The sequence below is a fragment of the Cherax quadricarinatus genome, chromosome 40 (assembly GCF_038502225.1).
Source record: "Cherax quadricarinatus isolate ZL_2023a chromosome 40, ASM3850222v1, whole genome shotgun sequence".
Classification (NCBI taxonomy): Eukaryota; Metazoa; Arthropoda; class Malacostraca; order Decapoda; family Parastacidae; genus Cherax; species Cherax quadricarinatus.
In genome coordinates this window covers 18,866,385-18,881,746 of record NC_091331.1, presented here as the reverse complement: position 1 = coordinate 18,881,746, position 15,362 = coordinate 18,866,385, and the positions used below count along the sequence as shown (strand labels likewise).

At 40.3% G+C, this 15,362-nt stretch overlaps 1 protein-coding gene across 1 annotated transcript in view; it reads left to right on the top strand.

Annotated features, from left to right (window-relative positions):
* LOC128687412 (glutathione hydrolase 7-like) overlaps positions 1-8,023 on the top strand; it is a 79,677-nt gene extending 71,654 nt beyond the window's left edge. The window contains exon 8 of the mRNA XM_070092768.1: positions 7,787-8,023. Coding sequence (XP_069948869.1) covers positions 7,787-8,008 — 222 coding nt within the window. The 3' untranslated portion in view covers positions 8,009-8,023. The remainder of the gene's footprint in view (positions 1-7,786) is intronic.
* The last annotated feature ends 7,339 nt before the right edge of the window (positions 8,024-15,362 follow it).

The following is a 15,362-nucleotide window of genomic DNA, read 5'->3' as shown; positions in this document are numbered from 1 at the left end:
GGATGCCTCTGCTGCCGCCGCTGCCGCCGCCGCCGCTGATGAACATAAGAATATAAGAACATAAGAAAGGAGGATCACTGCAGCAGGCCTGTTGGCCCATGCTCGGCAGGTCCTTTACAATTCATCCCACTAACGAAACATTTTCCCAACCCAGTCCTCAGTGCTACCCAAGAAATAAGCTCTGATAACTATCCACTCATTTGGGACTTGCAAATGAGTGGGACCTGCCAAGCATGGGCCAACAGGCCTGCTGCAGTGATCCTCCTTTCTTATGTTCATCAACCACTATTACAACTGCTTCCACTCTACCACCACCATCTTTGTATTTTTCTACAAACTTTTTCATAAATTATGTGTTTCTCACATTCTTTACCAAAGGGCTGGCACTAAAAGCTTTATTTGGAGCCATGGTTGCTTATTTAGCACTTGCAAGCACTAAAATCAATGGAATATTATGAAATATTTCGTACGAGCATGTGAGGGGACCGTCACTCACTGGTAAACAATGGCACACTGGCTGGGAAGGAAAGGCCGAGGCGGTTCAGAGCGTGAGTACGCGTCCAAGACGAAGGACTATTAGCGAGTTACCGGACCATTTGCGAGCCAATATTTTGACGAAAAAACAGGACTATTTCCGAAATGGACGACTTTCAGGCCGGATGATTATTGAGGGACCACTGTACATATATACACTCGTTATATAGAACACAATAAGTGCACGAACATAATTATCAATATATTGTTTACAAAACTTGTTTACACAAAGAATACAAAATTGTTTATTACTATTGGTCTATAATATATGGTGGAATGATGAAGTAAAGGGTGTGATAAAAGAGAAAAAGGTAGCTTATGAGAGGTTTTTACAAAGCAGAAGTGTTATACGAAGAGTAGAGTATATGGAGAGTAAAAGAAAGGTGAAGAGTGGTGAGAGAGTACAAAAGGAGAGCAGATGATAGTGGGAGAGGCACTGTCAAGAAATTTTAATGAAAAGAAAAAATATTGGGGCGAGTTAAACAAGTTAAGAAAGCCTAGGGAACGAATGGATATGTCAGTTAAAAACAGAGTAGGGGAGCTAGTAGATGGGGAGATGGAGGTATTGGGTAGTTGGCGAGAATATTTTGAGGAACTTCTAAATGTCGACGAAGAAAGGGAGGTGGTAATTTCGTGCACTGGCCAGGGAGGTATACCATCTTGTAGGAGTGAAGAAGAACAGGATGTGAGTGTGGGGGAGGTGCATGAGGCATTATGTAGAATGAAAGGGGTAAAGCAGCTGGAACTGATAGGATCATGACAGAAATGTTAAAAGCAGGGGGATATAGTGTTGGAGTGGTTGGTACTTTTGTTTAATAAATGTATGAAAGAGGGGAAGGTACCTAGGGATTGGCAGAGAGCATGTATAGTTCCTTTATATAAAGGGAAGGGGGACAAAAGAGATTATAAAAATTATAGAGAAATAAGTTTACTGAGTATACCAGGAAAAGTGTATGGTAGGGTTATTATTGAAAGAATTCGAGGTAAGACAGAATGTAGGATTGCGGATGAGCAAGGAGGTTTTAGAGTGGGTAGGGGATGTGTAGATCATGTTTACATTGAAGCATATATGTGAACAGTATTTAGATAAAGGTAGGGAAGTTTTTATTGCATTTATGGATTTAGAAAAGGCATATTGATAGTGTGGATAGGGGAGCAATGTGGCAGATGTTGCAAGTATATGGAATAGGTGGTAAGTTACTAAATGCTGTAAAGAGTTTTTATGAGGATAGTTGAGGCTCAGGTTAGGGTGTGTAGAAGAGAGGGAGAATACTTCCCGGTAAAAGTAGGTCTTAGACAGGGATGTGTAATGTCACCATGGTTGTTTAATATATTTATAGATTGGGTTGTAAAAGAAGTAAATGCTAGGGTGTTCGGGGAGAGGGGTGGGATTAACCCTTTCAGGGTCCAAGGCCAAAATCTGAAGGGATGCCCCAGTGTCCAAGAAATTTTGAAAAAAAAAAAAAAATTATTTTTTCTTACAGAATTAAAGATAATATTTTTGTGAAGGTAATAAGACAAAAAAAAAAATTCTGATCAGTACTTGCCGAGATACAGTAGCGGGAAGTTGACCCAAAATGACCGGGTGGCGGCAACATCAGTGACTTCCGCAAAATGCAATTTTTTATTTTACGTTTTTTATACTTTTTTCTTTTCTTTTTTAAATTTTTTTTCTAGTAACATTTGTGGCCTGTGAGACCAATATAATGTATATTGTATAAGTGTACACTCATTGTATTCAACACAGTAACTGCACTAATTTGTTTATCATTATACATATTACTTACAAAACTTGTTTACAAGTTTATTGTAAACAAAATGATGAAAATATTAGTGCGGTTATTGTGTTGAATGCAGTGGTCCCATATAGTACCATATGGTACAATTGTGCCATAGGGTGCAATGGTACCATATAGTGTAGTACAATTGTACCATATGGTACAATGGCACATGATACAATGGTACCATATGATACAATAGCACCATATGGTAGAATATGGTACAATGGCACCATTTGGTACAGTGGTACCATATGATATGTTGGTACCATATGGTGCAATGGTACCATATGGTACATTGTACCATACAGTACAATGATACCATATGGTTCATTGTACCATATGGTACTGTTGTATTCAACACAATAAACACAATAATATTTTCGTCATTATTTTGTTTACAATAATTGTTTGCAACAAAAATATGCAAAAATGTTGTATATTAGTAATGTTCTATTATATATTTACAAATGTACAGCCACTCGACATGTTCCTTGCGGTGGATGACAAAGCGTTTTGTCTTGGAAACTGCCGAGTAACTAGCTAGCTTGCGTCGCCACTCACTCAGTCTTGGCTGGTGTCTCGTGCCACCAACACCTATTGACCATATGGTACACGGTATCATATGTTACAGGGTACCATATGGTACATTGTACTATATGGTATAGGGTACCATGCAGTACAGGATAACATATGGTGCAAGATACCATATGGCACAGGGTACCATATGGCACAGGGTACCATATGGCACAGGGTACCATATGGCACAGGGTACCATATGGTACAGGGTACCATACAGTACAGGACACCATATGGTACAGATACAGGGAACCCTATGGAAATAAGTCACCCTGACTTTTTTTGGGTTATCCCAGGATTTTATACATATGCTGCTATGTATGATAATCCATGTAATTGTATTTCTGTACACCTGAAGAAACTTATTCAAGCACATGTGGCATCGTAAGTAAGTTTATTTAGGTATACACAAATAAAGTTACATAGATTATCATACATAGCAGCATATGTTTGGAGAACCTAGGATAACCCATAAAAGTCAGACTTATTTCCATTAGAGTCCCTGTACCCTGTACCATATGGTGTAATGTACCATATGGTACAATGTACTATATGGTACATTGTACTATATGGTACATTGTATGATATGGTACCATTGTACCATATGGTACCATTGTACCATATGGTACCATTGTACCATATGGTACCATTGTATGACATGGCACCATTGTACCATATGGTACTATTGTACCATATGGTACAATGGTACCATATGGTTCAAAACCATAGAATTTCTCTTCAGCTCCACTTCCATCAGTCTTAGAACTGTAAGTTGTGAAGAGGAGAGTCAGAATTCACCCAGAGAGTGAGTGGAGAGTGAGAGCTTCCTTGCCGCCAGGCACGATGAACAAAGCTACTTTGGCGGCATTCCCACAATGCCATGTGGGCGTCCAGATTTTTTCTATAGTGTGCACACTGACCACCCAGACCCATTCTCTCAGATGTAGGCCTGCCAGCCTTCTTGCGCTAAATTTGACGCCGCTAGAATTTTGGCGTAGATCTACGGTTTGGACCCTCAACGTAAAGCCATAGATCTACGGCACGGACCCTGAGAGGGTTAAATTATGGGGAATCAAATACAAAATGGGAATTGACAGAGTTACTTTCTGCTGATGATACTGTGCTTATGGGAGATTCTAAAGAAAAATTGCAAAGGTTAATGGACGAGTTTGGGAGTGTGTGTAAAGGTAGAAGGTTGAAAGTGAACATAGAAAAGAGTAAGGTGATGAGGGTATCAAATGATTTAGATAAAGAAAAATTGGATATCAAATTGGGGAGGGAGGGGTATGGAAGAAGTGAATGTTTTCAGATATTTGGGAGTTGACGTGTCAGCGGATGGATTTATGAAGGATGTGGTTAATCACAGAATTGATGAAGGAAAAAGGGCGAGTGGTGTGTTGAGGTATATGTGGAGACAAGAAACATTATCTATGGAGGCAAAGAAGGGAATGTATGATATTATAGTAGTACCAACACTCTTATATGGGTGTGAAGCTTGGGTTGTAAATGGTGTAGCAAGAAGGCAGTTGGAGGCAGTGGAGATGTTCTGTCTAAGGGCAATATGTGGTGTGAATATTATGCACAAAATTCGGAGTGTGGAAATTAGGAGAAGGTGTGGAGTTAATAAAATATTAGTCAGAGGGCAGAAGAGGGGCTGTTGAGGTGGTTTGGTCATTTAGAGAGAATGGATCAAAGTAGAATGACATGGAGAGCGCATAAATCTGTAGGGTAAGGAAGGCGGGGTAGGGGTCGTCCTTGAAAAGGTTGGAGGGAGGGGGTAAAGGAGGTTTTGTGGGCGAGGGGCTTGGACTTCCAGCAAGCGTGCGTGAGCGTGTTAGATAGGAGTGAATGGAGACAAATGGTATTTGGGACCTGCCTGCCTGCCTACCTGCCTGCCTGTTTCTATAATATATATACACATATATAGTCACTGGACACTTTCATTGTGTGTGTGTGGACTTCTAAATGTGCTTAGTCAGGGTCCAGCAGCTGCCAAAATGACATATTGTCTCATTACTCACTCCCCCTACCTCCTGTTAACACAATGGGGTCGGATGCTCGCTTCCCTTCCATCCTCCAAGTAATTATCTTTCTTTCTACTTCTTTCCTCCTTCTTTTTTCTTCCTTCTCCATCCATCCTTCTCCTTCCTTCCTTCCTTCCTTCCTTCCTACTTCCTTTCTTTCTTTCTTCTGGTATCCTGGGCATTGCTTTCGGTCACAAACTCCTCAAAACCATGAAATTGACCTTCACTGACACTTTCATCTGTGTTAGAGCATCACTTGGGAAGAGAAGAGTCCCAGATTCGCTGGGAAGTCCCATATTTGTTACTGCTAGGCATGCTGAAAAAAGACTTCTGAAATGGCATTCCCACAATGCACCACTGGCTCCCTGATATTTTTTATATGGTGCACACTGACCATGGAGACCCATTCTCTCACAAGTGGGCCTACCAGCTTTCTCCTGCTTGATTGGAAGCCTCTAGAATTTTGGCGTATTAATACGTGAGACACGGTGGTTCGTAAGACGTATATATATGACTAAAACAGTCAAAGGGTTAATATAAGGGAAGTAGATTGGCCAAATGGTTTTAATTCTGGAGATTGTAAATACAGTTCCCACACTGAAGGATAGCTAGGAATATTGTGCCTCTAAATGGTACATGTACAGTGGACCCTCGACCAACGATGGCATCGTCTAACGTTAAATCCGACTAGCGATACATTTTAACGCAAAAATTTTGCCTCGACTAGTGCTAAAAAACTCGACCAACATGATTCGTTCCGTCTGAGATGCGTCCACTTGTGGCCAGTGTTTACAAGCCAGCCAGCCACCGTGGTCCCATCCAAACATACAATCAGAACATTTCGTATTATCATAGCATTTTTAGTGATTGCACCTGCAAAATAAGTCACCATGGGCCCCAAAAAGCTTCTAGTGCCAACCCTACAACAAAAAGGGTGAGAATTACTATGGATATGAAGAAAGAGATCATTGCTAAGTATGAAAGTGGAGTGTGTGTCTCCGAGCTGGCCAGGTTGTACACAAAACCCCACTCATCCATCACTACTATTGTGGCCAAGAAAATGGCAATGAAGGAAGCTGTTCTTGCCAAAGGTGCAACTATGTTTTTGAAACTGAGATCACAAGTGATAGAAGATGTTGAGAGACTGTTATTGGTGTGGATAAACGAAAAACAGATAGCAGGAGATAGCATCTCTCAAGCGATCATATGTGAAAAGGCTAGGAAGTTACATGAGGATTTAATTAGAAAAATGCCTGCAACTAGTGGTGATGCGAGTGAATTTAAGGCCAACAAAGGTTGGTTTGAGAGATTTAAGAATCGTAGTGGCATACATAGTGTGATAAGGCATGGTGAGGCTGCCAGTTTGGACCAAAAAAAAGCTGAAAAATATGTGCAGGAATTCAAGGAGTACATAGACAGTGAAGAATTGAAACCTGAACAAGTGTTTAATTGTGACACTGACAATGTTGTGAAACACTTTAGGAATGTCATAAAGGAAAGGGAGGTACAGGGCTCTATTACCTGGAGTTTACCTGGAGAGAGTTCCGGGGGTCAACGCCCCCACGGCCCGGTCTGTGACCAGGCCGCCTGGTGGATCAGAGCCTGATCAACCAGGCTGTTGCTGCTGGCTGCAGATATGTTGTACGGCAGAGGTCCAGTGACTCTCAAGCTGGTCCTAGTGGCATTAAAAGAAGAAGGGAAGTAACCCCGGAAAAGGACTTGACACCTCAAGTCCTAATGGAAGGGGATTCCTCTTTTAAACACTAACACCATCCACAGTTTTCCCTCCTCCTATCTCATCAATCATCACCAGATCTTCAATAAAGGTAAGTGTCATGTAATTGTACATGTCTTCTTCAGTTTGTGTGTATTAAAATTAATGTTTCATGTGGTAAATTTTATTTTTTTTCAATACTTTTGGGTGTCTTGCACGGATTAATTTGATTTCCATTATTTCTTATGGGGAAAATTGACTCGACTAACGATAATTTCGATTAACGATGAGTTCTCAGGAACGGATTAATATCGTTGGTCGAGGGTCCACTGTATTTGAATTGTTATGTTTGTGCAATTTTGGCAGGTCAGCTGTTGAGTTATGAACATTTATGGTGGTCTAATAATTGAATCAGACCCAATAAAAACCCACAAAACAGACCAGGGAGTATAGAGAGGTGCCTTACGTGTCCTTAGGAAAATTGGCAAAAATCGAATGTATCCACTATTTTGAGCTCAATTTCATGCTACTTCCAATACTGAAACCAACCAAAATAATATCTGTTTTAGTAGTATATCTTTCATTCTATCAAACAGTACTAAATAGCTGCCAATGAAACCATAAAAACCTTTTGAGAAAACTGCAAAGTTGCTGTTTTAAACCGTATATACGGTCAAGAATTTTGGTTTTCCTATCATGCACCGCGTGGGGCAGGATTTTTTTGTGCTGTACACACTCGCTGCACAGACCCATTCTCTCATATGTAGACCAAAATTTACTTCTCACAGCTTATCTGAGTGAGCTGACCTCATAACATAGAACTGTGTGAAGGACCCTGGCCTCAGTGATATAGTTCTACATTATGGCCACTGAAAGGGCTAAATCTGCCTTACTCTCTTCAAGGAAGGTTCCTTAATGCCAGTGAAGGGCTTTTGATCCAAAGAATTGTAGCCACTCTCCCCTTGGATTGAATCTGATTTCCTCCCATTCTTCATTTTCAAGGCTGTATAACCCCTGCAGGTTTAATGTTTCTCATGAATATAATAGCAACACTGCTTTACCCCAGTGAAGATTCTAGCTTGATACTGTTGTACTATATTCATAATTTAGCATTTTCCCTATTTTTTTAATTATGGCAGACTCATTTTCTTTGTCAGGTTCGTGAGCGACCATGCATCCATATTTCTGTAAAAAACATGTCATTATATACGGCTCCTGCACCATTTGGAGGCCCTCAGCTTTTGGCCGCCATTCAGCTTTTATGGAACTCAAAAATTACACACCATACTGCACCATTCACCCTCTACCATTCTTTTATAGAAGCTATCAGGAGGAGTTACACTGGTTTTATCAAATTAGGTATGTGTCCTCTTTTATAATTTTTGACAGTAATATAATACTGTGGACCCCCGGTTAACGATATTTTTTCACTCCAGAAGTATGTTCAGGTGCCAGTACTGACCGAATTTGTTCCCATAAGAAATATTGTGAAGTAGATTAGTCCATTTCAGACCCCCAAACATACATGTACAAACGCACTTACATAATTTGTCACATTCGGAGGTAATCGTTATGCGGGGGTCCACTGTATTTGATCTTGTGTAAGCAGAAGTAAAACCCATGTATTTCCTGGTTTTATAGAGTAAAAGAGAATGTGTTTTTGTGGAAGTCCTTCAAGAGGGTAGTCCCTTGATTCTGGAACATGGCTCTTGATCCAAGGAATTGGAGTTGCCCACTTATTTCTTAGATTAAACCTCATTGCCTCCTATGGGTTTAGCTCTTCTTCATGAAAATAATAATAATCAGGTATCTTTTGCTGTATGCAGTAGGTGCAGTCCAGGTCCATAAAAAATTGTATTAGTTCATTCAGGAGACCAACACTTAATTCTGCATAATAATAATTATAGATGGTGTTATAAAAGAAGTAAATGTTGGGGAGAGGGGTGGGATTAAATTATGGAGAATCAGATACACAATGGGAGTTGACACAGTTACTTTTTGTTGATGATATTGTGCTTTTGGGAGATTCTTAAGAGAAGTTGCAAAAGTTGGTGGACGAGTTTGAGAGGGTGTGTGAAGGAAGAAAATTGAAATTAACCCTTTGAGGGTTTTCGTCGTACTAGTACGTCTTACGCGTAGGGGTTTTTGACGTACTAGTACGCATAAATTCTAGCGGCCTCAAATCTCGCGCGAAAAGGCTGGTAGGCCTAGGTGTGAGAGAATGGGTCTGCGTGGTCAGTGTGCGCGGTAGAAAAAAAATCTGGGACCCAGTGGTGCATTGTGGGAATGCCCTCTTAGTAAACAATGTCCACCATGCCTCGCGGTAAGAAGCTCCTCACTCCTCGGCGAATTGGGACACTTTTGTTCCCCAGTGACAGTTCTAATAGTGATGGAAGTGCCAGTGAAGATGAGTTTCGTGGTTTTAGTGAGGTTTTGACCGAAACTAATGACCATAATATCGGTAATAGTGAAGAAAACCCAGACGACCCTCAGCCTTCCACCTCTGGTGCTGGGCCCTCGTGTTCACGTTCAGTTGTTCCAGAACCCAAGAGGAAACTTCTATTTTCCCAAATCCCAGACTCAGATGAGAGCATGGGTGATGATAGTGATAGTGAATATGAACTACAAGCTCTTCAAACTAGTTCCAGTAGTGATAGTGAAGTGCAATATTCCCCAGTGAAGCGTCAGTATATACGACGATATATGCGCTCTGGAAGTGTGCCATATGTTATACCAAGGGGAAGGAGTGTATCTCGGAGTACATCCCGTGGCTGTACAACAGGAACAGACAGTGAAAATGATGAAGATACTGTTGCAATTGGGATGGAAAATGTGCGTGGTGGTAGTGGTGCCGGCGGTGAGGCACCAGCAGTGGGCCATGCTGCCACCCACGCTGCCACCCATGCCGCTGCCTCAGCTGATCTAGAACAAAGGCCACCATCCCCCACTCCCCCACCACACCAGCCTCCACAACCACAACCTCCACAACCACAACCTCCACAACCACAACCACCTGTCATTGTCCAGTACCCACCAGCAGACCGCACCTGGGATTGGCAGGAAGCTGTCAATTTTGTTCCAAATCCCCACCAGTTTGATGGCAGCCAAAGTGGAATACGGCCATCTTGTGCACTTGGGAACAATGCCACTGAACTGGAATGTTTCGAGTTATTCTTTGACGAACCACTTATGAAAAGTATTGTCATGGAAAGCAACACATACTACGAGTACACCATGGCAAACACAATACTTTCACCAAAATCACATCTACACCAATGGAAGGAGGCAACTGTGGCTGAGATGTATCTTTTCTTTGCCACAATAATGCTTATGCCACATGTGTATAAGCACAAAGTGAAATCATACTGGTCAACAGACCCCCTGATTGCAACACCAGGTTTCAGTGATATAATGCCAGTGAATCGATTTATGCTAATGTTACGTATGCTTCACTTCTCAGATAAAACCAGGCCTGACAGAACTGACAGGTTATATAAGATTAGGAATGTGTTTGTGTATCTGAAACAGAAATTCAGTACTCATTTTTATCCCTTCAGGAAGCTTGTAATTGACGAGTCTTTGATTCTGTTCAAAGGAAGACTCTCTTTCAAGCAGTACATACCAAGCAAGAGGAAACGCTTTGGTATAAAGTTGTTTGTGCTTTGTGATTGTTACAGTGGTCTGGTATTGGATATTATTGTGTACACTGGAAGTTATACATTGCAAAATACCAGGAAGTTATTGGGCATCTCAGGTGATGTGGTTCGAACAATGATAGAACCATACCTTGGTAAGGGGCATATATTATATACAGATAACTGGTACACAAGCCCCTCACTCAGTGATTTTTTGCGAGTGAACATGACAGATGTGTGTGGCACAGTGCGTGCAAATCGAAAACATATGCCCAGGTTTGATGCTGGCACTCGCAGAGGTGAGGTGCAGGCGTTTGCTGCCAATGACATCATGGCATTTCGGTGGCATGACAAACGAGATGTCACACTGTTGTCATCAATTCACCCTAATGAAATGGCAGACAGTGGCAGGCAGCATAGAGAGAGAAATGAACCCATTCTAAAACCTGCAGCTGTGATTGATTACACCTTCAACATGCGTTCAGTGGACAAATGTGACATGCAGATTGGGTTTGCTGATTGTGTTCGCAAGAGTTATAAGTGGTACATCAAACTGTTTTTCCATCTTCTGGACATTTCCATGCTCAATGCTTATAATATGTATAAGATGAGCACCAGAAACAAACCACAGTACGGCGAATTCTGTTTGTCTGTCATCAGACAAATAGTATTCAAGTAACAAGGAAATGCACCTGCAATTGACCGCCCACCAAATTATCAACAACTACCTGCTCGTCTGAAGCATGGTGATCACTTCCTGGTAAAACTGCCTGCTACTGCTTTGAAGAAAAAGGCTCAGAAGAGGTGTTACGTCTGTTCACATACAAAAAAACGCCCACAACAACGCAGAGACACTCGTTTTATGTGTGAGGAGTGCAAAAGTCCACTGTGCATGACACCATGTTTCAAAGAGTTCCACAGGCTGCAGAACTTCTAGAAACATGTCCTGTGACTGTATATGTGTATATAAAATATAGAAAAATAGTAATAAACAACATTTCATATTGTTTGTTTGTGTAAATATTTTCTGTAAACAAAATAATGACAACAGTGTTTACGCCCTTATTGTGTAGTATTGAAAAAGAAATAACTTACAAAATACTGATCATGTTGGCCTCAGAGGCCATAAAAGTTACTCAGAAAAAGAAAAATTGAAAAAAAATTGAAAATAGTACATAAAAAAGTAAATAGAAAAATACCGGGTGACGGCAGTCGGCGATGTTACCATATGTTGTTCAATTTTGGCAAATTTCACACCTCCATATCTCGGTAAGTATTGACGTTAAAATTTTTTTTTTTAGCCTATAATGTTTAGAAAAAAATACTCTATTTTTTCATAAGAAAAAATAATTTTTTTTTTTTTGAAATTTGGCCGACCCTGAGAACGAGTTTCGGAGAGGGCCTGTCGACCCTCAAAGGGTTAAGCATAGATAAGTGTAAAGTGATGAAGGTATCAAATGAGTTAGGTAAAGAAAAATTGGATATCACATGGGAGGGAGGGAGGGAGTATGGAAGAAGTTAATGTATTCAGATACTTGAGTGTAGATTTGTCAGTGGATGGGTTTATGAAGGATGAGGTAAACCATAGAATTGATGAAGTAAAAAGGGTGGGTGGTACACTGAGGTATCTGTGGAGACAAAGAACATTATCCATGGAGGCAAGAAGGGAATGTATGAGAGTATAGTGGTACCAATATTCTTTTATGGGTGTGAAGCATGGGATGTATATGCTGAAGCAAGTAAGAGGCTTGAGGCATTGGAGATGTCGCATCTAAGGTCAATGTTTGGCGTAAATGTTATGCAGAGAATTTGAAGTGTGGAAATTAGGAGGAAGTGTGGAGTTACTAAAAGTATTATTCAGAGGGCTGAGGAGGGGTTGTTGAGGTGGTTTGGTCATTTAGAGAGACTGGAGCAAAATAGGATAACTTGAAGGGTGTAAAAATCTGTAGTGGAGGGGAGGAGGAAGAGTAGGGGTCATCCTAGGAAAGGATGGAGGGGGGTGAAAGAGGTTGTGTGCAAGGGGCTACAATATACAGCAGGTATGTGTGAACATGTTAGCCCTTTGACTGTCGAGACCCCAAATCCTGAAGTCTCTCTGTCGCAAAATATTCGAAAAGAAAAAAAACTTATGAAATGATAGAGAACTTTTTCCCGATGGTAGTGAAACCAAAAGTTTGAAATTTGATGGAAAACTTACGGAATTACGCTCTTGCGAAGTTAGCGAACTTGGCAATATATACGCATTGGTGATTTTACCCACTTTGAGCCCTATTTTCAGCCAATTCCATTGTTCCAGTCGACTAAACTCATAACTCTTTCTTTAGAACTCCATTTGTTCTATCGATTGAGTACAAGAAACCACCCATCTACCAATTTCAACTTCCCAATAAAGTGGTCAGAAATTAAAAAAGATGTCAATTTCAAAATAGGGCCCAGAATAAACAGTGCAGAGATTCCTGGCACTAAAATGACATTTTGTCTGTTCATTAGTCATGTCTCTAGGCCTCTCTTATATTACTCTTGCTCTGTATTTTGAATTTTTATTCACACAAAAAAAAATAGAAGATCAACTGTTATGCAGACTACTGCATTATTGTAATAATTGTATAAACAGTGTCATCCTATTTGTGACTGCGTATTAGAATGGCTAGTTGGACACTTATTGGACGGTGACATCATTTGTTTACTCTTGAACATCAGCAAAATCGAACTTTTCTGCTACTTTGAGCACAATTTCAAGGTCTTTTTCATCTTGAAACCAATCAAAATCATCTCTATTTCTGTAGTATGTCTTCCATTTTATCAAATGATACCAAGAAAATTAGAATACACCCATAAATACTTATGAAAATGCACCTCAAAGTTGGCGTTTTAATCCAAAAACACGGTCGGAGTTCTTTTTTTCTCATTATGCACTGAGTGTTGCAGGATTTTTTTTATACTGTGCACACTGACCACACAGACCCATTCTTTCACATGTGGGCCTACCAGCTTTCTCTTGCTTGATTTGAAGCCGCTAGAATTGTGGCGTATTATTGCATCAAAAACACTGGCTCATAAGACGTATTTATACGACACCAACAGTCAAAGGGTTAAATAGGAGTGAATGGAGGTGAATGGCTTTTGGGACTTAGCAAGTTGTTGGAGTGTGAGCAGGGTAATATTTTGTGAGGGGATTCAGGGAAAACTACCCCTCAAGGAAGGTTCCTTGATGTTGGTGAGGGGCTCTTGATCTTGGATCTGTTCTCTGGTTCCCTGAATTAAGCCTGAATGTGTTCCACATCTCCCTCCACAGGCTATGCATAATCCTATGGGTTTAGTGCTCCCCCGTTGATTGTAATAATAATAATCAGGGGAAGCCAGTTAGCCAGGTTTGAGTCCTGGAGGTGGGAAGTACAATGCCTGCACTTTAAAGGAGAGGTTTGGGAATGTCATCTGAACTGTTGTATCTGGGCACCTCTGCAAAGACAGTGATTGTGTAAATGATGGTGAAAATGTTGAATGATGGTGAAAGTGTTTTTCTTATTTGAGTCACCCTGCCTCAATGGGAGACAGTCAGCGTGTAAAAAAAAAAAAAAAAAAAAAAAAAAAAAAAAAAAAAAAAAAAAACATAAATATGTTTTGTGAAGTGCACCAATCATACACAATGAATGATCATTATACATCATAAACTATCAATAAAAAGTGAAACATTACGTAATGGCTAACTTATATAAGGCTAGTGTCTCCTTACTAGACCACATCTGGACAAACACAATATCCCCATTAAAATCAGGTATAATCACAGATAATCCCACTGACCACTATTATACCTCTCTCAAAACCAGCCTAGGTAAATTGCCTCAAGACACAACTAAAATCACCTTCTGACTACATAATGAGTTGTCCATTAATAGCTTTATAACAGCAATGAGTAACATCGACTGGCAGAACGAACCAGGAACCAACCCAGATATTGATGAATGTGTTAATAATTTTTAAAAAAAGACCCAATATCTCTATAACTTGCATTGCCCCCAAAAAACTAAACAGATCACAGCTTAGAGGCTTAACAGCCCATGGCTTACAAACAGCATCCTCAAATCCATTAATAAAAAACACCTATATGAAAAGCAGTACAGATTGGGACTAATACCTATGGACCAGACTAAACATTGCCCATCAATACTAACCAGCCTGATAAGGAGGTCAAAAAAAACTGTACTATGAAAACAGATTACATAGCGTAAAAGGTGATATGAAAAAGACCTGGAAAACCTCATCTGAAATTCTAGGAACTAAAATGATATCCAAAAACAGAATAATCAACCTAATGAAACCAGATGAACCCCTCCTCCAACCAACAGACACTGCCAACTAACCCAACTGAAATCTCCCTTATCATCAAAACACTTAAGAACAAGGCAGGAGACCTAAATAACTTACCACCTCTTGTGTATAAAAAAGCTTCTCAAGTCCTGTCTCCAATTATTGCAACTCGCTCTAACAAATCCATTGAATCCTCCACTTTCCCATCTATTCTTAAAATAGCAAGGGGTCACCTCGATCCACAAAGGAGGTGATCTATCTGACCTGAGCAACTACAGGCCTGTATCTAACTTACCCCTTCTTTCTAAAATCTTTGAAAAATTAATTCACAAACAAGTCTATTCCTACCTAGTCTCCCTCAACATACTCATCCCCAGTCAGTTTGGATTTAGGCTGAAAAAAGGCATGCACGATGCTATAATACACATGCTAGAACTAATATATATGGCACTCGTAAAAAAGAACTCTCTTTGGGAATCTTCATTGATCTTTCGAAAAGCTTTTGATACAATTGATCATGACTTATTGCACCTAAAGTTCTCATTATGGAATAAGAGGGCTCTCTCAACTACCTAAAGTCTTACCTTAGCAACAGAAACCAGTATGTATGAACAAATGGAGCTAACTCTGCCACACAACCAGTCATTGTTGGTGTCCCACAAGGCCCACTTGGCCCACTCTAACGCATCTCGACTTTTCAAACACGCATTATTTGCAGACGATACTACTTACGTCTTCTCTCACCCAAATCCACTCATATTAACTAACACTGTAAATGCTGAATTACAGA